This window comes from Leopardus geoffroyi, chromosome A1 (genome assembly GCF_018350155.1).
Source record: "Leopardus geoffroyi isolate Oge1 chromosome A1, O.geoffroyi_Oge1_pat1.0, whole genome shotgun sequence".
In the NCBI taxonomy this organism is placed as follows: Eukaryota; Metazoa; Chordata; class Mammalia; order Carnivora; family Felidae; genus Leopardus; species Leopardus geoffroyi.
Genome location: NC_059326.1, coordinates 70,167,132 through 70,191,245, shown reverse-complemented (window position 1 = coordinate 70,191,245; position 24,114 = coordinate 70,167,132). Strand labels below are relative to the sequence as shown.

General features: G+C 42.4%; 1 protein-coding gene across 25 annotated transcripts in view; it reads left to right on the top strand.

The window, feature by feature from the left end:
* DOCK9 (dedicator of cytokinesis 9) overlaps positions 1-24,114 on the top strand; it is a 291,057-nt gene that overhangs the window by 248,336 nt on the left and 18,607 nt on the right. For 13 of the 25 annotated variants that reach the window (XM_045444882.1, XM_045444848.1, XM_045444827.1 and 10 more), the window contains exons 39-45: positions 1,450-1,565; positions 7,541-7,678; positions 7,795-7,977; positions 9,565-9,678; positions 9,773-9,988; positions 11,702-11,759; positions 14,197-14,303. In XM_045444882.1, coding sequence (XP_045300838.1) covers positions 1,450-1,565; positions 7,541-7,678; positions 7,795-7,977; positions 9,565-9,678; positions 9,773-9,988; positions 11,702-11,759; positions 14,197-14,303 — 932 coding nt within the window. Of the gene's footprint in view, positions 1-1,449; positions 1,566-7,540; positions 7,679-7,794; positions 7,978-9,564; positions 9,679-9,772; positions 9,989-11,701; positions 11,760-12,698; positions 12,777-14,196; positions 14,304-24,114 lie in introns of all 25 variants that reach the window. The other 12 variants (XM_045444766.1, XM_045444687.1, XM_045444756.1 and 9 more) reach the window with 1 other exon arrangement.

Below are 24,114 nucleotides of genomic sequence, written 5' to 3'. Positions count from 1 at the left end.
TGGCTGACCTTATTACCAAAATATATCCATCTTTCTCAGTAACTTGGAAAGTCTGTTTTGTAGTCTTTTAAAAATCATTCTGTAACTCTGACATTTGCTCAAGCGAGAGTAACATCGTGCTAGTTACTTTACTTTATCCTAGTAACAGGTACTATGATATGGTGACCTGGATCAGGAATTTAGGGTGCAGTTTCTGGGGTTTTTTTCCCCCCATTAACGGCCTCAAGAAAATTCTCTAGGTTTTCCGCACTTCATTTTCCTGATCTGTATACAAAATGTCCTCCTCTCTGGAGTATAAAGAAAATTACCTACATAGTAAGTGTTGATTTGCTTATGCTCCTTAGAGAAAGACATTACATGACGTTTTATTATCGTGCCATCTTTCTTTGTCATCTAGATCAGTCCTGTAACATCTTTGCACCCCTGTATGTATTTCTGCTAATGCATATCATTTCATAATGTAATATCTCAAATTGTATGTCGAGCTACATTTATGTCAGTACTAAATTGAAGTTTATAGCCATGTATAGTAGATATCAGTTTGTATTTAAATTAGGATTCTTCAAGTCCTTTCCTTTTCTTAAACGTTTCCTTCAGACATACTGGCTTTCGTGCTTTTTGATAAAGCAAGTAGAATACTATTAGCAGTGCAGTCAACTCTTGATTATCATGCCTAGTTCTTCACCTTAGCGATTCAGCACTTACGTAGCATTCACCATGCGCCGGGCACTATTCTAAGAATTTCACAAATTGTAACCAACTTAATGCTCACTGCAACCCTTTGAGGTAGATACTATTATTGTCCCCGTTCTACAGGCCAGGACACAGAGGTATAAAGAGGCCGAATAACTTGCCCACGGTCACACAGCTAGCACGTGGCTGAGCTGGATTCAGGGACCACCAGGCTGACCCTGGGCTCATTTTCTTAACCCCTGTGCTCCTCTGCTGCCTGTGTCCATGTGGGAAGCTTGGGAAGCCTCAGCCTCCTTCACTGCCCCTCCCGTCCCAGCAGCTCAGCCAAGTATTCGGTGGATTGGTGCCCACTGTGGGCTAACTGTGCGACTTAAGGCAAGCTGTTTAGCCTTCCTGTGCCTCTGTCTCCTTACCTGCAGAAAGGGTTTAATAATGTACATACTTCATAGGGCCGTTGAGGGATTAAATGGCCGAATACATGTAAAGTTCATAGAATGATTGCTGGCACGTGGCCAATGCAAAATAAATGGTTGCTGCCATTCTTTCCCTTCCAGAATTGTAAAGAGTCATAACCCAACAGACGCATTATTAATTACCTATCCCCTGCCCCACCACCGATGAAAAAGGCAAACAGGGAGACAAAGCCCCAAAGGAAGCCTTCCCTAAATAATCAAAAGTTGACTGCGTGATTGTATCGGGCCACCGCCCTCTCTGTCTGCAGCCCCCGGCAGTAACCTCGTGTTGTAATTCACGCAGGCTATGGCCACTCAGACGCTGACGTCCTTCACCAGTCCCTACTTGAAGCCAACATTGCTACGGAGGTGTGCCTTACGGCTCTGGACACTCTGTCTCTGTTTACACTGGCGTTTAAGGTTGGTATTGAACAGCTGTTCGTGGTCAGAGCTTTTACCTTGTAAATTCATTGTGCGTGTTTAATTGAACCAGCAAGAGCTTCCTATATTGTATTTTTTCTCAGCGACTGTTTTTGCCCCTGTCAAGAAACCATAAATCCTTAAAATCCCTTAATGAAACCATTCCGTAGCTAATGACTCGAATTCCCTGAAATAAAATTAAGCTTACCAGTCAGGGTGTGACGGAACCAGTTCCTGGAGGTGGTTACCTCTTGGCCAGAAGAAAGCATCCATCTGGGGAACACGGTTTGCTGTGCCCTCAAGGGTGATAATATGGGAACCTGATCAGACATTGCCACCCCTACCACCTTTGAACATATCCAAATGTAGCGGCAGTTAAAATAAGTATACACGCATTCACCTTTTACAATTTTTAAAAATCTGTCAGTAACTTCAGTGATAGAAACTTTTCAAGGATAGACAATAAAAGGTGGTGTTTGTCTTATTTTTAGGTTTTAGCAAGTAAAGGTCAAGTAGGTAGAGATGGTCTCTCAAGCCACTCGCTTGATTTTAGGAACTTAACACTTCCTAGTCTTGCTAAACGATTTCTTCCATTTCTACCGTGGAAGGAGGAAATTGAATTAGTGTTAATATGCCACGAATACCAAAACAGTGTGTTTGTTTCCAAGGATATTTGGAAAATGCAGCCAGAGTCATTCTCTGCTTTACTTATCTCTGCTTCTCATAAAGCGCATTACTTTATTAGGATAAAAATAGTTGCCCTGATATCATGTCACTTTATTATAATATACCTTTATTCTTCTTAGCAGCCACACCACTCGTGTCCCTACGAAATGTCATTACTAGGAACCCAGATGAGAGACCAGGAAATGCGGACTCTCATCGAATATGTGTGAGGACAGCAGTGTCTTATTACACAGAGCCTCCACTCCTGTGGCTCTCAGAGTGTGGTCCCCTGGGTGGCAGCAGCTGGAAACCCTGGGAGCATGTTAGAAAGGCAGGTTCTCAGGCCCTCACCTAGACTGGCTGAATCCGAAAGTCTCGGGGTGAGACCTGAATGCTACCACTTGAGAGCCTCTGCTCTACCAGAACCACGTTTGGAACCTCTTTCCATTTTCTTTTGAGTGTTTTCAGTTAAAAACTGATGTCCAAATAGGCAATGACATGTTTAATGTGAGTGTTGGCCAGGGTATGCCTGTACCACTGCTAACTGAGAATCCTTAAGTAGTTGGGACACGGCTTTCTGCCCTCTGCCTGCGCCCCACCGTGCCAATGAGCAGGAAAGCCTGGTGCTGTGTGGCCGGGGGTAAGGGCACATGCAGCAGAGGTGTGTCTGCAGGCACGTGAGAACAGTGACAGTTTCTTCACTGCACAGCCTACAGTCCATACTGAGCCCCCTTGAAAACGCTTGCCTCATATTAAAGAAGAGGTTTCATCAAGGTTCCCAGGTCTCCAGCGTCTGGCCACCAGGTAGGTTCTGCCCGATTCTTGAGAGAGAAACAACATCTGATGGTCCCTGCTTGTGACATTTATTGTCCGAATGTCTTTGGGAAAATTACCTCATGTCTCCAGACCTAAGATCTCTCATTTGTAAGGTTAGAAGAAAACGATCTGTCTCTCGTTGTTTGGTTAAAGTAGGATGGCCTTTGAAAGAATCTGCCACTTTGCGGATACAGACCAGGCTTTACCTCCCAGCTCCACCATTAGCCAGATTCTAAGCCTCGGCTGGGTCTGCTGGACATCTGGAAACCCTGGTTTCCTTACCTAGAACTTGGCAGTTATGCCTACTGTATCATGGATTGATAAGAAGTATCCCAAAACGTCTACCCTGTGTTCATGACTTCCTGGGCCCATGACAAAGGGTCTAACTCCTGAGACCCACAGAGAAGACTGAGCTTTAGTGCAGAGGTGGTCTCTGTCGAAGTCTACACGCCTGTGTGCAAAAACGTTTAAAGCTCTGCACCCCCATTAGGAAGTGGAAAGATGGGCAGATGTTACGGCATTATTGGATGCCATGCCACACTGCAGGCTTGCTGGTCTGGATTCGCAGGTTCATGAGGCCCCTGACACGGCAGCCACTAGGATCTTCCTCTGCAGATATTTACTCAGCTGACGCACCATTTGGAGCGTATCAGAAAAATTAAATTATTATACTGAGTTAACTGACATAATTGGAAAAAAATCATCTTCCACAGATACAGCACCATCGTTACTGAGTCTCTTAATTGACTGCATCTAATAAGTTGCCAAGGATAGTCAAGAAATCATATTCTTTTTTTTTTAATTTTTTTTAGTGTTTATCCATTTTTGAGAGAGAGAAAGAGTGTGAGCGCATGAGCGGGTGCGGGGCCAGAGAGAGGGAGATACAACAGCTCCAGGCTCTGAGCTGTCAGCACAGAGCCCTACGCGGGGCTCAAACTCTTGAACCGTGAGGTCATGACCTCAGCGGAAGTCTGACGCTTAACCAACTGAGCCACCCAGGCCCAAGAAATCATATTCTTAAGGAAAGAAAATGTTTGAAAAGACTTAAACCCTTAATAATAACGTTGTTGTTGTTGTTGTTGTTGTTAGTTTCCTGCTATTTATTGAATGAAATTCCTGCTATTTATTTATTTATTATTACTCTGTGCCTCAAGCATTAATCTTCACGTTAGCCTGCCCTGGTGGATCTTCTTATCACTCATTTCACAGATGAGACAGGTTAAAAGATTTGCCCAAGATCACTGCACATTTGACCAGATGAAGTTCTTGTTCTCCACTAAGCCAGGCATGGCAGGGAGGTGGTGATAGGGGAGGGAAAGAGGGAGAAAGAGAGAAAAGCTAAGCTGAGTTATATCAAGGTAATTGAATGATCTCTCATGTAGAAAAAAAGAAGAGAATTACCACTTACCAGTTGCCGGTCCTGTGCTGGATGCTTTCACATGTGTTGTCTCATTTAATACACAAAAGGATGTGTTTTGTAAGCCAAGGTAGTTACATGCAGAAAAATAGTGTTCTTCTCTGGCTATTTCATAATGTCTATGATTAACACAACCCCAAGTCAATGCTGGCCTTTAATGATCTTTGATGATCTTTTTGATGGGTTTACAGATTTAATCTGATAATGTATTTTTAGCAATTCCACGTAGTGCCTTTTCTTGATTTGAGCTGCATGGGGAGAATCAGTATGCGATGTTGGAGGGCACTTGGATCATGGGGTTCTTCTAGGAACTTTCTGGTCTGGTTCACACAACCGTGAGCCTGGTCTGCAAGAACGCATGAAATCAGGTCACCTTAGTGATTGTTGAGCGTTTGCAACTGACACAGCTCTTCTCTAAACTGGATTTTTAAAGCAATGTCTAAATAAAACTAAACGCTGTATGCCTAGGAAAGGTACATCTATTTTAAATAACATGGTTCTAGACCTCTCACTTTGGTACCCAAGGTTTAAGTTTGTTTTTATCCTGTTCCTGGATCTTTAAAAATTACTGATTTTGAGCATTCATTCTCTTAAAGGCTCATTCTGCCAAGGAGGACGCGTTACAACAGTCAAACCTGCATGCATATCCGACAGCTCCTGAGATTTATTTACAACCTATTCTCCACCTTGTTGCTAGAGAATAGCCGTGCCCTCCATATTGTTGCAACGTCTCATTTAATTTCCTGAATGAAATTCTCCTATTTTCAGGACAAGTCCATAGGGATAAAAAGGTGGACATGAGATACGCTCTGTTGCTACCTGTGGCTACTTCTGAGTGGAAAAGTGAAGGGTGGTTCTGTTTTGCTTCCCACCTCCCAACCCCCGTCCTTTTTGAATGTTCAACCATTTTTTTTTTTTACATTTGTGTATATTACTTTCTAATTAGTGAAAAGAGACAGACATGCAGAGAGACCAAGAGAGGGAGAGAAGAAGATTGATTGGAAGATGGCAGATGGCAGCTGGTACATGGGGTTGTGTCTGGGTTGAGAGGTCCTCTATCCCTTTACATGAGGGATTTTTTTTATATTTTCGTGTGAGTGAGTTTTAACTGCATTCTTGCAATTGGGTTTTGAGACCAGAACCCAAGAAGACTAAATCCTGAAAATAGGAACACACACCTTGACGAGAAAGTGCGAGGAAGGAAAATTTAACTCCTGGGGGAAGAACTTGGAGACAGGCCAGTTCCATCAGCAAGACTAGGCTCCTGGTGATTTTTGTCCACACTATCTCTTCTGGATATCCTCCCCCAAAGAGTGCTGAGAGGAGGAAAGCTCACATCCAGATCTGTGCAAACCTTAATCCAGCCAGAAGTAGGGAGGATGGTGGCCCCTGGAAAAGTAACGTTCACAGGCAACAAGCCATGTGAGCAGTTCCCAAAACACTGGAACCACCCTTTCTTTTTTCCAGTTGGTAAACAGCTGCTCTTGGTTGAGAATATATCATATTCAGTTAATTAAGTCATATTTTCTACTCATTAAATTGCTTCTCTTTCACATGATGGAATTCAGTACTGTGCTCAGTATTTCATGTTGTAAAGATCACTGTGGATTCCAGGTGTCCTACCAGCTGTGAGTACATCTGTGAGTCACTGGACCTATGAAAACAAAATTTATTCCTTGAGTAAAAATTTTTCTCCCCAAATAAGGTGAGGTCAATCTTAGAACTAACACCCCAGCCATAATTGGCTATTTAACAGAAATACTTGGACATAAGTTATCTCCAGTCATTTGGAAAAATTGTAAGATTGGTTTGAGACACTGGCCTCTTGACATTTTTTTATCATCACGTTTGCCTACTTGTCCCAAACACACACACCTTTGTGCAGACAGGCTTATCTGTATTTGAAGATGTAGCTCTTTAGTGTCACATACGTTAAGGCACAATGGTTGCATGCTGGCCTCTAGCTCAGTGACATCTATATCTACCTGTGTGTTCAGCAGTTGATGAGAGTTTTGAACAAAGTGTTCAATTAGTATGAATTTACTGCTGGTGTGAAAAGCCCTTGCAGAATGATGAGAGGTATGAATTGTGGCCCTGCTGTTTTGCTTTGTCAAGTAGAATCCATGATATTTAAAATCCTGCCGGCACCACTTACTGAGCCCGATCAAGGATGCGTCAGACACTTTCTGTACTTGACTCACGTCTTCGCAGTGTCTGCGCAAGGTCAGTTCTAGGGTCGCCATTTACAGGTGGGAAGAGGAAGACTCAGTTTACCTGTGCAGATCGATGCACATGATCAATGGGGCCTGATCAAAGCCTGTATGTTTTCCCACCTTACCAAGCTGTCTGGTTATTATTCATCACTTAACAGGGTCCCCTGAGAAGCCTGGAAAAAAACAAACTTACTTTTAGGGGACCTCACTTCAGTGGTTTTTTCCAGCCCACTAATCAGCCAAAACCTGTAATGGCACTTCTTTGTTGGAATTAAGATGTCACAAAGATTACCTCTGTATTGGTGGCTGGTAAATGGTAAAAATAAGTAAATAAATAGAAGCCAAATCAGTACTGAGGAATAGTTGTCCTTTAAACCACGTTACGGTATGCTAGGAAGTTTTATGATTAGTCCCTCCCTTATTAGAAAAAAGCAGGGGCGCCTGGATGGCTCAGTCGGTTAAGCGTCCAACTTCGGCTCAGGTCATGATCTCACAGTTCATGGGTTCAAGCCCCATGTCTGGCTCTGTGCTGACAGCTCTGCTTCGGATTCTGGTCTCCCTCTCTCTGTCGTTTCCCTGCTCGTGTTCTTTCTCTCTCTCTCTCTCAAAAATAAACATTAAAAACATTTAATTAAAAGAGAAAAAAGAAAAAAAAGCAGACTCTACAAAGCATGAATTTGTTGTAGGCTTATTTGTATTACAAGAGGATTCTGTGTTTTCCTAGAGATTCATGGCAGAGTTTGTTTAAATTATAAGTTGTCTTAGTACCTAGAAAATTGAACCTTTGAGTCTGAAAATTGTGTGCAACCCAGTTGAGGTGTCCAGTGGGTCTCACTAACCAAGCTGTCCTTCTGTGTTTTAAGAACCAGCTCCTGGCCGACCACGGACATAATCCTCTCATGAAAAAAGTTTTTGACGTCTACCTGTGTTTTCTTCAAAAACATCAGTCTGAAACGGCTTTGAAAAATGTCTTCACTGCCTTAAGGTCATTCATTTATAAGGTGAGCTGCTTCCCCGGGGGATGTCCTCGTCGATGACCGTACTTGTCTGCCTTGCACCTGGGGTTGAAGGGAGCACTGATCACCACGTGGGCCTCGCTCTCTGCTGTTCCCCCCAGTTTCCCTCGACGTTCTATGAAGGGAGGGCCGACATGTGTGCTGCTTTGTGCTACGAGATCCTGAAGTGCTGCAACTCCAAGCTGAGCTCCATCAGAACCGAGGCCTCCCAGCTGCTGTACTTCCTCATGAGGAACAACTTCGACTACACTGGAAAGAAGTCCTTTGTCCGGACGCATTTGCAAGTGCGTGTAGTTTCACTTTTCAACGCGGGTGTACCCTATGGGGTTCTGTTTTAGCAGGAAGATTTTGTCGCGCTTACCGATAGACCTCAGTGTAAGCACAACAAGGTATGGCCTTGCAATGGAAAATTGACAAGTCACGTTCACTGGTTTGGTTTGTTTCATTCTCCACATTGTAAGATTTGGGCCCAGAATGTGTTTCTGTCGGTAAAGGGACATTTGAAAATTGACTCGGTATTGGACCGACTGAAATTCCATTGAATCACAATCTATTAGAATCTACGTGAGGATGCCCAATAGTGAACATCTTAGCTGAAAAACATAGAAAGAAAGTCTATAGTGGTTCTTTTCTGTCTTCCATCTACTGACATACCTACCATCCCTCCAGAGTTAACACATCTCAGATGCTCTGCTCTAGGAACCGTGCAAGATGTGGAAAAATCTTAAGTATTTTTATAGACTCCCTTTTTCTACAAACTCATGTAGGAGTGCCTTTTCTATCTCTGTGTTTATTCCTTTTTTAAGTAAATACTTATTGTTTGCAAACTACATGCTAGAATTCACAGATACGACCATGAACCAAACAACCCTCCCCTGGCGCTCATGGAGTTTACAGTCCACTGGAAGACAGACCCCATTGTCGGTGCACTGTCCCCAGTGCCGTGATAGAGGAACTTGAGTGCACCACGGAGGGGAGGGGCATCTGGCCGGGGCAGGGAGGCTTCTCAGAAGATGGGAAGGACCAACAGAGGTTAGCACGTCTAGAGGGTGAGCATGTGTCAGGCCATGGATGCACCAGGGGAAGGGCCTATCCAGGGAGCTGGACGACGTCCTCATGGTGAATTAAGAATACGGGTGAGAGCAAGTCAAGAAGACATCATTGCATATTTGGAGGGATCGCCTGGACCTAGAGCTGACAATGGATCAAGGGAGTCAAGGGCTCAGCTGGAGAGACTTTGGGGAAACCTTGGTCAAATCCAGGCCAGAGAGGATGGTGCCCTAGACCAGGCATGGTAAGGTTAGAAGAAGAGCATGAGTTCACAGTGCTTAGAGATTGATTGTGAAGGAATGGAGGGGATGGTGAAGGAAAAGGAGGGAATAAGGATGACACCCGTTTTGACTTTGTATAACTGGGTAAAGGCAGAGCACTTCACAGACCCCAGTAAAGACAGGTGCTCCCCCCCCCCACTGCATAGTTAATATGTAAATGGTTTAATAAAAAAATACAAAGGACAGTCCACTTATTGAATATTTAGTGTGTATAAGCTCAAACCAGTAACTGATGGGGTAAATGATAAGGTCTCCCTTTTTATTAGAGAAAGCGAGTAACTATCCAAGTGATAAGGTCTTATCTGATTCTCGTGCCTATGTCCTCCTGATTAGCATTTTGCTGTGCAAACAAAATACTTAAGGATAGCAAAGTCACCTTCTGGAATGGTTCTTGGAAGGGGAAAAAGATGACTCAGGCATTGTTTCCTGCACTGAAATGATCTGTGCTCAAAACTTTGCACATCCTAACTGAAGACAAGAGCCAAGTTTAGGGAGTCGTTTGAAGGTGAAATGATCTGTTCACATTTGTGTGTCCCTAAGGTCATTATTTCTGTCAGCCAGCTGATAGCAGACGTTGTTGGGATCGGGGGAACCAGATTCCAGCAGTCCTTGTCCATCATCAACAACTGTGCCAACAGTGACAGGCTCATCAAGGTGGGTTGCCCCCAAGACTGCCTCATCATCTGGTGTGTGTGCGGACAGGCAGAACACAGCTGAACCCGTGTGTCCTTCTTCCACCTTGCTTTAGCACACCACCTTCTCCTCGGACGTGAAGGACTTGACCAAAAGGATCCGCACAGTTCTGATGGCCACCGCCCAAATGAAGGAGCACGAGAATGACCCGGAGATGCTGGTAGACCTCCAGTACAGTCTGGCCAAGTCCTATGCCAGCACTCCCGAGCTCAGGAAGACGTGGCTGGACAGCATGGCCAGGATCCACGTCAAAAATGGGGATCTCTCTGAGGTAGTCCTGCAAGCCTCTCGATTTGGGATTTTGGGAGAAACTAGTTATGTCTCATTCACTAGAAGAAACCAATTTTAACGGGGCACCTGTGTGGTTCAGTCGGTCAAGCATCTGACTTCGGCTCAGGTCACGATTTCACAATTCACGAATTCAAACCCCACATCAGGCTTTCTGCTGTCAGCGCAGAGCCTGCTTCGGATCCTCTATCCCCACCCCACCCCTGCGCCCCCTCCTCGCTCACTCAAAAATAAATAAACATTAAAAAAAAAAAGAAAAGAAACCAATTTTAAGAAAATATCGCAGTAATTAAAGAAGTGATACTTCATAGTCTTCTAAGCATCTCGGTAGTTTACAGCACGGTAGAGGCATGTTCCTGCCACAAGAGAGCATTTTCTGAAAGCTCTTAGCACCTATGTTCACATAGATGGCCTGCTGATTCCAGTGTGTTCAGCTCCTGCATCGAAACTTCTGTCTAGTCCTAAAATCCAGCTCTTTTATGATGAAGTTTAATTTTCCTGTTCTTAAAGCAATGATAGGACGTTGCTGTTTCCTTTTTGAGGTGGTCTGTTGTCTGTGGATGTGGTAGGTGTGAGAGCACTACCCTTGTACAGAGGGGCCACGTTTCCCTAAGTAGACAGAGTGGCGTCAGGGAGCTAGGCGCGCAGGCCCTGGGGACAGACCGAATCTCACATCCAACTCTCACTAAGTCTGTGACATTGAGTCCATTGTTAACCCCTCTGGGTCTCCATGACATCGTCTGTAAAAGGGGCAAAATCAAAGAAAGCAGTAGGCTGTATGGCAGGTTCTTTGTTCCCCCAAAAACTGTGTTTACGATTTCTGCCTAAGACATTTAGGTATGATCAACAGTATTACCAAAGAAGCATGCTTTTACTTTTAAACTTATGTTAATTGTCTAAATTAGTAAAATTATGTTCTACATCTGAAAGTTTCATGTAACTATTTTTATGTATTGATTATTCAAGAAGTCCATTCTGTTTGACCATAAATTTATTCTGAACTATATTTTAGCTGTGATAACAGTGAATTACATATTACTGGTAGGAGTGATTTTTCTGTCATTCTGACAAGAACCAGGGGTTCAGGCGTCAGAATCAGGTTCATTTCCAACAGCTATTTGTGATTCTTTTTTTTATAACACTGTGGCAACTTAGTAAAAAAAAAAAACAAAAGATTATTTTTATTTTTCTTTCATTTTAAGGTATTTATAATGTTATCTAACATTAACATTAATTATAACATTAAGTTATAATTTTGGTTTATAATTCTATGTCGGGAAGTAGTTACTACATTTTCTTAAGTTGAGAGAAAAATATATTAGCTGCTGAAATATGAGCACTTCTCCCAGAATCTAGGAAGACACACACCTTTTCTTCAAATGGGCCTCTTTTTACCTTAGGAGAAATGTGCAGAAATTTTCAATAGTATAAGAAAAAATGCTTTTTTTATCTTTCATGTTAAAATTCAGTAATTCAAAATAGAAATGAGACTTAGTATATTTACTACCATTTGTCTCAATTTGCAATTTGTTTCAAAATTTCATTTTATGTGAAGTGTTCCACCTTTTTCAAAAGGTAAGATGTCAGCCATTAGAACCCCTAGTTCCCTTGAGACCTATTGTAAGTACGTGCAGCCATTAGATTCCTGTCCGTGAGCATTATGACATGATTCTGAAGCATGTGTCTTTTATTGTAGGCAGCGATGTGTTATGTCCATGTCACAGCCCTGGTGGCAGAATATCTCACGCGGAAAGGTAAGGAATGATTCCTGTGTTTTGTGAAATGAATACAGAACTGTACAAAGCAGCCAAGACAAGTGAGAGCCGTTCAGAAAGATCGGGAGGTGGGAGGTTTGGATTTGTTGTGTGTGTGTGTGTGTGTGTGTCTGTGTGTCTGTGTGTCTGTGTGTGTGTACGCTATATTCATTATTTTATTCACATTTGCTTGGCTTGGTAGGCACAGCAGAAATGCCAATATCAAAAACAAAACTGTATGGCATGTTATTGTATAACCTTTAACTAATGGCTCTGTCTTGCAAAAAACTAGTTAATGAGCTTTGCATCTGGGTGTCCTTGACTGGCCAATCTCAAGCTGAGATTTATTTTCCCTTCAGATTCCCACTGGAATTGTTTATCAATCAAATGGCAATTGTAACAGGAGATTATTTGACAGTGTTTTCTGGAACCGCGGCCCAGTTGGCTTTACTATGTGGGAAGGCAGCCTTGCTGGCTAGAAACCTCGCCTCCCCAGGGAAGGAGGAGAAGGCAGGAGTGTGTGGGTGCTGCTCATTTGTGCATTATGTGTTTGTTCCCAGATGAGCAGGCCATGAATTCGTTCACAGGTTCTTTTGGTTAAACACCAGTCGTTCATTTCCAGTTTGAAATCAAGAACACCAAGGTTTTTAGAAAAGCTGGTCACGTATGCCTGTGTCCTAGAGCACAGCAGCACCAGATCTGGCCAACAAGAAGTACATTTACAAAGTGAGAAATGATATAAAGTCATGTGCCAAGGCCAGGGAATTTCTGTATTTCTGGGACAGCTGGCTGTTTGGAATGGAATTTAAGGGAGTCTAGGCTTATCCTACATCAGAGCCCAAACGAGAAAGAAATTAAAGAAGGGCTCCATATTCTCTTGCTACTAGCATGATTTCCTGTTGAGACCTTTTGTCAGGTAACACATTTCCTCGTGTTTAGAAGCAGACATAGCCCTCCGTCCGGAGCTGCCCCTCTTCCCCTACAGCCACAGCACCTGCCAGAGGAGGCGCCGGGGAGGTGAGCCTGAGGGTGGGCCCGGCCCCCAGGGCCCCTGCTGCCCCATCCACATGACACTTAGAGGTGTGGGGGTTTTCTCTTGCAACGCTGCATGGATAGGCTCGGCTCTCCTTCCCTCCCTTCCTTTCCTCTCCGGTTTCCATGGCAATCTGTTCCTGTGCAAGGACCGGAGGCACTTGGGCCACCCTTGTAGTTGTCCCCCTGGAGCTGAGGTGCTTATTTAAACGTATTCTCTACTGGAAACCTGGGTGGTTGGCTTCTGTAGTTTTGCTTTTTGTACATTAACATAGCCTTAAGCTCCTAGATTAATGCTTGCCATAGGGGAAGCTTTTGTCTCCAAAGAATAAGAGCAAGTCTCCAGTGGGACAGTGGCAGAGACCTCAGACAACCCGTGAATGGCTCCGAAATCCTGACCATCGTGTCGCAGAAAAATACCTGACGTCACAATCTACTCTTTCGGGACTTGATTTCAAAATACTCTATACTCCTCTTTTTTCTGAATTAGGGGAGGTCTCCATTCAAGTTTTGACTTCTGTTTTGTTTTATTGTAAAGTGATCTCAAAATAGAGTGGCAAAGACATTTGAGGTCCTTTCTGTACTTGATCACCTTTGCCCAGCTGGCATTGTCCAACTGACACAGAACTTTTCCCCAGTGACTCCCAAGTTGAGTGAAGGCCCCAAATGGGCCATTATCGCTTAAGGCCTTTGTCCTTATCCCGGTTGTTTATCCCAGCTCCAGCCTTCTACCATCTCCCCCAGAGAATCTGAGTGCACAGGCCCCTGAAGCATTCATGCTGTACGGGCTCCTGCTCTTCTGTTTTGGGGAAGAAAGAAGGCCTCTCCTTACCCCTCGGGCAGCAGATATGGAACCAGCTAAGACAAGCTCTCCACTCATGGCTGCGGCTCTTGACTTACATCTTGGTAGAATGCTTTGTGAAAGAGAAGAGGGAGTTCTAATCCGAGTTCTGGGTTACCCCCAGCCAGAGTTGGGGAGGTGACAGCTTGAAGGAAACAGTCCTTTTTGAGTCCTGTGTTTTGCTTTGATTGGCTTTGGCTTTATTTTTCTTGGTATCTGAGCATGGTCCATCTTACCAAATCAAATTAATGTTACTTTTTTAACTATTAATTGGATCCAATACGTGTTTCCATATATTTATGGTTTATTTAAGGATTACATATATTTTAATAAAGGTGGGTGAAAAATTAAAACGAGCAAAGAATTGAGGGAGGTGAGGTGAACTATGAGGAAGCAGATGAAAAGCACCCAGTGGCTCCCTGTGAGAATGGGAGCCTGAGACATAAGAGGTTTCAAAGTCAGTCGTGTCATTCAGCACAGAAACGTGGCAGGCAGGGAGAGCCCTCCAGGTCCATCCAATTGCGGGTCAGTGACCAGCTCTCTCCCCTGCTGTCTCCATTCTAGGCATGTTTAGACAAGGATGCACAGCTTTCAGGGTCATTACCCCAAACATAGACGAGGAGGCCTCCATGATGGAAGATGTCGGAATGCAAGACGTCCATTTCAACGAGGTGAGCGCCTTGGCGAGCGTGGGCTTGTTGGGTCATGGAGTGTCTCAGGGCCGACCGTGCTCTGCACATGAGGGTTTTCTCTGGGCAGCTGCTGGCTGCACACTTCGCTCTGACCAAAATAATCCTCCAGACGGCTGACACAGAGCAGCGAAAGCTACGCCATCCCCCTGTCTAGGATTTCCTCCTTGTCTCTGGAAAGAGCTTGAGCAACTCATTTAGGTAGGAAGTGAAGCTGAGAGCTCAAACAATTGTGGTAATAGGTGCAGTATTCTGACCAGAAGGTTTCTCATTCTTTCCAGCCATTAATTTCTCCAGTTCATGGGTTTTATTGCTATTTTAATCTGACTTTTATTAGCACCACACTCTGCCCAACTGAACTAACCGGCCACTCTGACTTTTAAATCAGTGTCTCCAACACTGACCTCTCCCCCATGTCCATGGACACTCAAAGCCATGAGAGGCCAGACTGGGCTCCAGGGCAGAGCAGACCTGGTTCCCTGCCTCCACTGGAGTGCCTTAGTCCAGATTCTTCTCACCATTAGTAAAGAAGACCACCCTGTCCTACCCCCAGTAGAGATCAGAAAGTTTGACCTAAGATCATCATGGCAATTTCTGTAATTTTCTTGCCAAAACAGGATCACCTTGCAGCCACTTATCTGGAACCAGAAAGCTTTGAAATAAAGCTAGGAATTTGAACAAATGTCAGTTGTCTGCTTATGTTCCCTGAATTTCCTCTTTGATCAATGTCTGCCAGAAAGGTTTTTCATGTGTGCCCGCCTCTCCTCAGCTCAGGACAGAATGAAACAGTCAAGGGAAAGCTAGTTGATCCTGCCTGTCTTTTATTTTTTTCAACGTTTTTTTTTTTTGTTTTTTTTTTTTGTTTTTTTTTTTATTTATTTTTGGGACAGAGAGAGACAGAGCATGAACGGGGGAGGGGCAGAGAGAGAGGAAGACACAGAATCGGAAACAGGCTCCAGGCTCTGAGCCATCAGCCCAGAGCTTGACGCGGGGCTCGAACTCACGGACCGCGAGATCGTGACCTGGCTGAAGTCGGACGCCTAACCGACTGCGCCACCCAGGCACCCCCCTGCCTGTCTTTTAAATAAAGAAAAATAAAATTGTCTGTTTCTTCATGTAGAGAGAAAGAACAGAGAAAGAAAGAAATACATTCTTCCTCTGTTGTATTTGTTTTTATGATGTGGAGGTCCTACGATTAATATTATGACTTTTAATCGTGTTCTTGCCCAGTAAGTAGAGCCATGATCAGACATCCTCAGTGACATTAACCAGGACATGTTAGCAGATCACACTTTGAGTCAGTTCTCAAAGTGTGGTTGAGGGAACCCCAGACCTTTTAGGAAGTCTTTGAGGTCCTTCCTTTTCCAACTGGATGTGTGTGTGAGGCTGGACTTTCTTTGTATACATCGTCCAGAACAGCATATTGAAAAGATTGAAAGCAGAAGCAAATATGAGAATTCAGGTTTCTCCTATGACATCAGATGTTAAAGAGAGTTGCAAAAATGTAAAATACTGCTACTTTTTCCCCTAATTTTTTTTGGGGGGGAGGGGTGAAATTTTTTTCATAAAAAAATGTTATTTTTTCATTAACATAGGTTTATTATTTTAATTAAATTAATAAACCTTTTAGCATTTTCCAGTTTCCAGTCCATATAATATATGTAAATATTGAGAGATAACACCCATATACATAAAAGTTCTCAGTCATTTTTAAGGAATTCTCAATAATTTCAATGATATATAAAGGGGTCTTAAGCCCCCAGAGTTTAAGAACCACTGTCCTAAATTGGTCTCAAATGAACCTCTCAATTAAAAAGTAAGCATGAAAAAGAAAGGTAATATATTGAATGCATTTCACATGTAAATATTAAAATAACTTTAACCACAATAAAGTTTTCTGAGTAGCCCGAAGGATTAAAAAAAAAAAAAAACAGCAACAACCAAAAAAAGGCCAGTTATTACATGGCATTAATAGTTCAGCTGCCTCTCTACCTTGAAATGCCTGGGCAAAAGGTAATTTTTAATTTTTGCTCTGAAGTGTGCGACCTATCACTGAGGTAATAAGGCTTGCACGCTCTTGGCTTTGAACTCCTCCTTCAAGGTGTTTGACTGGGTTCTTCTCTGAGAAGAGGCTTGAATGTATTGTCTCCTTGCAGAAAGCACCCTTGTCCCCCGTGCCTAAACAGACCTCTGGAGTCCAGCATTTTGTTTAGAATTTGGTAAGGAAAGCAACTATGCCAAGAACAACTAAGGAGTTGAAAGTAAACAGTTCTCAGTAACCTGTCCCGCGGGGATGATAAATGAAGCTCAGGTCAGCCCATCTGACTAAGTATCAGGCTGGAGTAATCACTGCCAGCGAGGGAATCAGCCTAGGAAATCATGTGCAGGCTTTCCTGAGGAAATTTGTGAATGGCATTCAGTCTGATCACTAAACATGTGAGGGGGTAACTTTATCAATTATTTCCAGAATATGGATTTTCCACCCTGTCCTTGAAGCATAAAGTTGGTAAATATTTAACAAGGTCCATAGTACGTGACGATCTATAATGATTAGGGTATGACTCGGTGGGGTTATAAAGTCGTGTGCAACCCCTGCACATCAAGACTGAAACTAGCTGGGAGTTGAAAGAATAACATGTTCTGAACAAATTTTTTTTAATGTTTGTTTACTTGAGAGAGAGACAGAGACAGAGAGACAGAGCATGAGTGGGGGAGGGGCAGAAAGAGAGAGAGACACAGAATCGGAAGCAGGCTCCAGGCTCTGAGCTGTCAGCACAGAGCCCAACGCAGGGCTTGAACCCACGAACCGTGAGATCACGACCTGAGCTGAAGCTGGAGGCTTTACTGACTGAGCCACCCAGGCACCCCAAGAATAACATGTTCTAAAAGCCAGGAAAACAGAAGTTGCCACACACATTTTTGCTTTGGCTATCAGGACATTTCAAGAAAAAGAGAAAGTTGAACATTTGTCTCCCAGAAGGAGTTTTGGGAAAAGCTAATGGGAATAGGTGTGTAACATATAGCTTAATAAAGATCATTGCCCTTTTAATCTGTGTTATTAGATGTACTTAAATGCCTCGTGCTCTCCTAATAGGATTTTCGTGGAGCTGCATAAAAATACACAGTTCTCCTAGCAGCAGACCACAGATGGGTTTTTATTGATCGCAGTTGATCTTCCCGGACTCTGATCTAAAGAGCAGACTCCCTCCCAGCTGCTTTTGATTAGATAAAAAGAAACATCCCATCCTGTTTACAATTCTGTTATGCAATTTGGAGTCCGTGCAGATTGAAGAATTTCGAGTCCCCTGTGATGTCAAAATTCCACACAGCCCATGAAGTTTTGGGGATCCCTCATGCAGGATCCCATGAAGAAATAGGTAGCATACTCAGGACACTGAAGAAAGGCTAATAAAGGGACTATTTTGAAAAGTTTGGACAGGGTATAGAGAAACCAGTAAGTAATATCTCAGTACCCTTGAGGTGAGCAACAGCCGGCTTACCACCCGACACCCTGTGGGCCAGGGGAGGGGAGAGAAACCACATGGAGGGGGCGCCTGACAAATTTTAGGGGTGAGCTCAGTCCTGCACCCTGGCAGAGAGGGGCAAGTGCATAGCCACCCCATCCTCCCTCTCCTCCTGCCCTCTAGGCTCCTACTGAGCCTTCCATGTTCTGAACTCAGCCAGGAGCAGAGGACAGGGAGCCCAGCATGCAGGCCAGCGGTCTGGTGCTTTGACCTCCCAAAGCACAGAGCGAGGAAGGACAGGGCCAAGAGGGACTCTAGAAGGGGAAATAGAAAATACAGTTCATCCTGACCAGTTGCCCACTTGTTGAAATTTCTTTGTAACCCCAAAATCAATATCCGTGGAGGCACTTTTGTAGTCCTTCAGGTCATTGCAGTAGTGACTGGTGAACTTCACCCATGCAGCTTGTCTAATTGCTCTACCCTTGGCTCACACCAGGACGTATATGTCCCGCTTCATTTTGCAAATATTTACCGAGCTTCCTTGGCACTGAACAGGGTACTGGAGATAGCAGTGTGAGCAAGGTATGGTCCCTGCCCCGGGACACTGGACTGCGTGTGATGCTTTCTTCCCATTGAGGAGAAACACCAAAACCACAGTCCCTTACAGTCTCAGCTAGAAGTTGTCTGAGTTCTTTGTGACCTGGAAATTTCTAATTTTTAATTTATTTTATTTTTGGGGTGGGGGAGGGAGAGAGAGAGAGCAGGGGAGAGGCAGAGAAAAGGAAGACAGAGAATCCCAAGCAGGCTCCACGCTGTCAGCACAGAGCCTGATGCAGGGCTCAAACTCCTGAACATTGAGATCGTGACCCGAACCAAAGTGAAGAGTTGGATGCTTAACTAAAATTAAGAGTCAGCTTGGTTGGCTGAGCCACTCAAGCTCCCCATGGAAATTTCTATATTTACGTACATTGATTCATTCTATAAACTAGCTCTGTGCCATGTGTTAGCTTGAGGATGTATAACTGATGTACCTGCCTCAGAAAGCTTCACCTGGTACAGTGGCCCTCAAATTTTAGTGTGCTTAGTTAGAAATTACTTAGATTCCCAAGCTCCCCTGCTCTGCTAATCCCCATATTCGGTGGGTGAGTGTGGTGTCTGAAATCTGGTTTGGTTTTGGTTTGGGTTTTGGTTTTGGTTTGTTTATTTTGGGAATCTGTATTTTAACAAGCATCCCAAGTGATTATTCTGCTGTAAGGGATTCTCAACTCTAACTTGAGAAGAATAATATGGTGGAGATGTGAATTAAGCCATGAAGTATGCCATTGCTCAAGCCCAGTCACGCATTTACTTTCTTTCTAAATGGCAGAAAATAGGGACAACATTTAGTTTCATAAGAATTATGATTAGATTAAATTAATGCCAGATGGAACAAGTGACATTTAAATGAAAATGTTTAAATACACTGCACATACACAGGCTACTATAGGCTTTTTTGTGCACACACACACCCCCATACACAGCATTAGTGTGCTAATTCCACAGACAGACAGGTCCTCGGTGACCTCAGTTGCATTGCTATGGCACACTTAAAAACGGAACTGGCTAATTACATTTTAAACAGCTGTCTCAGTGGCTTATGAGCTTAGGGTACTGAGATCTTCTTAAGGTCAGTCTAATAACATAAAAAGTGAGCTTTCCAGATGCATTAAGTTCATTGAGGATTTTTTTTCCAACCAGTAATTACTTACACTTCTTTGCATGGATTGGCAATTTAGAAGATATATCTTGGCATTTAAATTTTAAGTGAGGTGATAAAACCATTAGGCTTTCTGTATAACCACCTTTCAAGGTCATCACTGTCCAGCCATTGTCTGGATTAGCTCTGGTTTTCAGGTGCTGTGATTGCTGAGAATCCTAAGTAAATTAATACATGGAATTATATTGAGAATATTACTCATATATGTCCCAGTGTTTAATTACTATGACATCATAGTTTCTACGACTCTACAATTTTGTATTGACATACGGTCTCTCAAAATGAACTATCTATGATTACTGGTTCTTTCTTTTCTTTTTTTTTTCTTACTGGTTATTCCTACTCAAAATATTATGTCTATAAATGTCTAGGTATTTGTAGACTTGACATTGGCTTGAATAATTTACCTGACTAAATTAAACTTTGATGTTCAGTAATCCACACTCTACTCTAATGAGAGGACTTATCTTTTTTTTATAGAATTTTTTAGTTTTAGTTTGTTTTTGAGTAAAATCTATACAGACTTTGCTTTTATAGTACATATCACCATTTCTTTGTAATAACAACTGATATCAGAGTGATAAATACAGATCTGCCTCCTGAATCAGAAAAAAAAAGATAAAATAACATCCAGTAGCATATAAAAAATTGATGGCACGTTATTTTCTTTTTTTTTAAATTTTTTTAAATGTTTATTTATTTTTGAGACAGAAACAGAGCATGAGTGGGGGAGGTGCGGAGAGAGAGGGAGACACAGAATCTGAAGCAGGCTCCAGGCTCCGAGCTGTCAGCACAGAGCCCGACACGGGGCTGGAACTCACAAACTGTGAGATCATGACCTGAGCCGAAGTTAGTCACTCAACCGACTGAGCCACCCAGGCGCCCCAATGGCATGTTATTTTCTAATTGCCAGTTGCCATCAGATTGTGATACTTACTTCAATTATTTACTAAGCTCTATTCACTTTATCAAACGTTCCCATTTTCCAACCATTCTAGAGAGTTTCCCTGGTTGAAGTCCATCTTTTTTAACCGAATATGACAGATTTTACCATCATTAACTCAGCTGTCCATTGATATGCTTTTTGAATTCAGGTTTCATCGTTATTAAATTTTCCGTGTGTTTCCAATTTGACTAAACAGGAGTAAGAACAGTATTCAAATCTTAGTCTCCCAGTCTGGGGAATTTGGTACAGGAGATTACCCAAAAACTCTATTGTGCAACTCTAATGCACAAGGGAAAGAGAGGGAGTTAGAACCTTTTCTGATTTCTTCTTTGTCTATAGCTGTTACTATGTAGTAACATAGTACTACATACTAGTACTAGTACTGTAGTTACTAGACAATATTTAATGTTTGCAGTTAAAAGACCTGCAACAAAAGTTTGAGGCAACTGGTATACCTCTTTATAAGCACTGGCTCCGAGTTTCACGATTTGTGAAATTCACAATTTGACAGTTTTACGATTTGTATGTTGTAAACATGACAGAAGAGGTAAATGTCTTGCTTTAAAGATTTTTTTTTTTAAGACTGACATTACTTTCCGGTAAATTGATTCACAACTACTTTAATGTATTTATTTTCTTTGGGTCTGTTAACTGTTGGCATTAGGCCTGAAGTGAAACATTAGATTACTAGTGAAAACCATAGGTCCTACCTTTCATTTACAGTATAATAGAGGATACAAACATGTGTAAAGGCAACTGGCCTTAAGAGATATATTAGCAAATTTAATCTAGCAATATAGAAACAAGAAAAATAAAACATGACCAAGTGGGCTTTGCCCTGGAATTGCACTGTTGGCTCAACATTGGAAAACCAATCAATATAATTCACTATATTAACAGAATAAATAAAGAAAACTGTATGACCATCTCAATAGATGTGGATAAATCATTTGAAAAAATTCAACATCCATTCATGGTCTAAAAAGAAACAACAAAACTAAGAAGAGAAAAGAACTTCCTCAACCTAAAAAGGATTATCTACAGGGCACCTGGGTGGCTCAGTCGGTTAAGCAGCCAACTTCAGCTCAGGTCATGATCTCACGGTCCATGGGTTTGAGCCCCACTTCGGGCTCTGTCCTGACAGCTCAGAGCCTGGGGCCTGCTTTGGATTCTGTGTCTCCCTCTCTCTCTCTGCCCCTCCCCAGCTCATGATCTGTCCCTGTCTCTCTCAAAAATAAAAATAAAAAAGATTATCTACAAAAATCCGGCAGCTAACATTATACTTAGTGGTGAAAGACTGAGTGCTTTTCCCTAAAATTGGAAACAAAACAAGAATATCTGCTTTTGCAACACTCCTATTCAACATCATGCTGGATGTCCTAGCCAGTGCAATAAGGCAAGAAAAAGAAATAAAACTGCCTGTATTCATATTAGATGCGGTTGTCTTTGTGACAGAGAAAATCCCAAAGAATTTACAAAAGAAATTACTAACATTGGGTTTAACAAGATAACAGGATACAAAATCAATATTCAAAAAGCATTCAACCTTTTTCACGTTTAGAGATTCTTATACCATGGTTTCACCTATCAGTGGTTGTTTTATATTATTCCTACAAACAGGTGTGCTGGATGACTTTAAATCTTACTCAGTAAAGCACTTTCCTTGAAAGAAACCCTCAAAATTAAAAAAACATTACTATTTATAATGACATCAAAAACTTAGATATAAATCTATATAGGTTTCTGTGCTAAACACTACAAAACAGTGACGAAAAAAATGAAAGACCTAAATATATGGAGTGGAAGATTCCATATTGTTAAGGTGTCAATTCTCCCTAAACTGATTTATGGATTCAGAGCAGTTCTGATCAAACTCCCATCTGGAGTTTCGGTAGAAATTAACAAAATGGATTCAAAATGTATATGGAAAAGCAAAGGAAGAGACTAGCCACAACAGTTTTGAAAAAATTCAACGAGTCATACTATCTGACTTTTAAGGTTGCTATAAATTAGCATTAGTTCTCAATTGGGATCATTTTGTCCCCATCTCCCAGGGGACTTTTGGTAATTTGTAGCTAGAAACATTTTTAATGTCACATTTAGGGGAAAGGGGGAAAGGAGAGGGTACTGCTACTGGCATCTAGTAGGCAGAGGCTTTGGATGTTGCCATAGATTCTGTAGTGCACAGGACAGACCCCCAGAACAAGGAAGTGTGTGGCTCAAAATATCATTACTGTCACTGTGGAGACACCCTTCTCTAAAGCTGTAGTAGTAATCAAAACTGGGGTATTGAATGGCACAAGGATGGACACCTCTATCAATGGAACAAAATAGGGAAACCAGAAATAGATTCACACACATACGGTTCAGTTGACTTTTGATAAGGATGCAAAGGCAATTCAATGAAGAAAGGATAGTAGTCTTCATCAAATGGTGTTGGAACAATAGGACATTTGTATAAAAAAATTGATCCATACTTTATACTATATTGAGAAATTACTTCGTGGATCATAAACTTACATGTGAAACTATTAAACTTCTGGAAGAAAACATAGGAGAAAATCTTTGCCAACTTGTGTTAGAAATTTCTTCAATATAATATGTCACAATCCAGAAAAGAATAACTTGATATATTGAACTTCATCAGAATTAGAAACCTCTGCACTTCAAAAGACACTGATCAGAAATTCCAGACACAAACTACAGATTGGGAGAAAAGTACAGACATGTCTGGTAGAGGACTTTTATGCAAAATATATAAAGAACTCTCAAAAGTCAGTAATAATAACCCAGTGGAAAAATGAGTCAAAGATTTGAATAGACACTTTGCCAAAGCTATACAGATGACAGATAAGCACATGAAAATTTGCTCAACATCGTTCATGAAACCCCACTCAAATGGGCTTAAATAATAAATATCAAGTAAATTGTCTTCCATTAGGAAATTACAGAGAGATTGACAGCAATCGATGCAAATGTTTTACAGAGTTATCTATGACATAGTTGTTTTGGGAGGGAGGGGAAGCTCTCCACTCTGTTACTAAGGCAGACGGGCCCCTGGTTGGCCATGAAATGGATGTCAGCCCCTGTCATGTTCCCTGCCGCCCCTCCTGTCTGGGCTGGTGAGAAAACTTCTCTTACTTCAGTCCTAAGATTCACCCTGATTGGTCTGTTTAGGTCCCATGTCCACTTTGGAAACAGTGTGGCCAAGGGGCGCCTGGGTGGCTGAGTCGGTTAAGTGTCCGACTTCGGCTCAGGTCATGATCTCACTGTCACTGAGTTCGAGCCCCACGTCAGGCTCTGTGCTGACAGCTCAGAGCCTGGAGCCTGCTTCAAATTCTGTGTCTCCCTCTCTCTACCCTACCCTACTCTCTCTCTCTCTCTCTCTCTCTCTCTCTCTCTCTCTCAGAAATAAACATTAAAAAAATATATTTAAAATGAAACAGTGTGGCCAGGAAATAGATTTATGCTGATTAGTTTACACCTGAGCCACATGCCCCAGCCCTTGTGTCATGGCAAGTGTTAGCTTCCTTCAAAGTTCAAGGACTTTAATAGAGGTGGGCTGACTACCCAAACTCCAGTAGGTAGAAACTTCCAAGGAAAGGAGGAAAGGATGTTGGTGTGGCA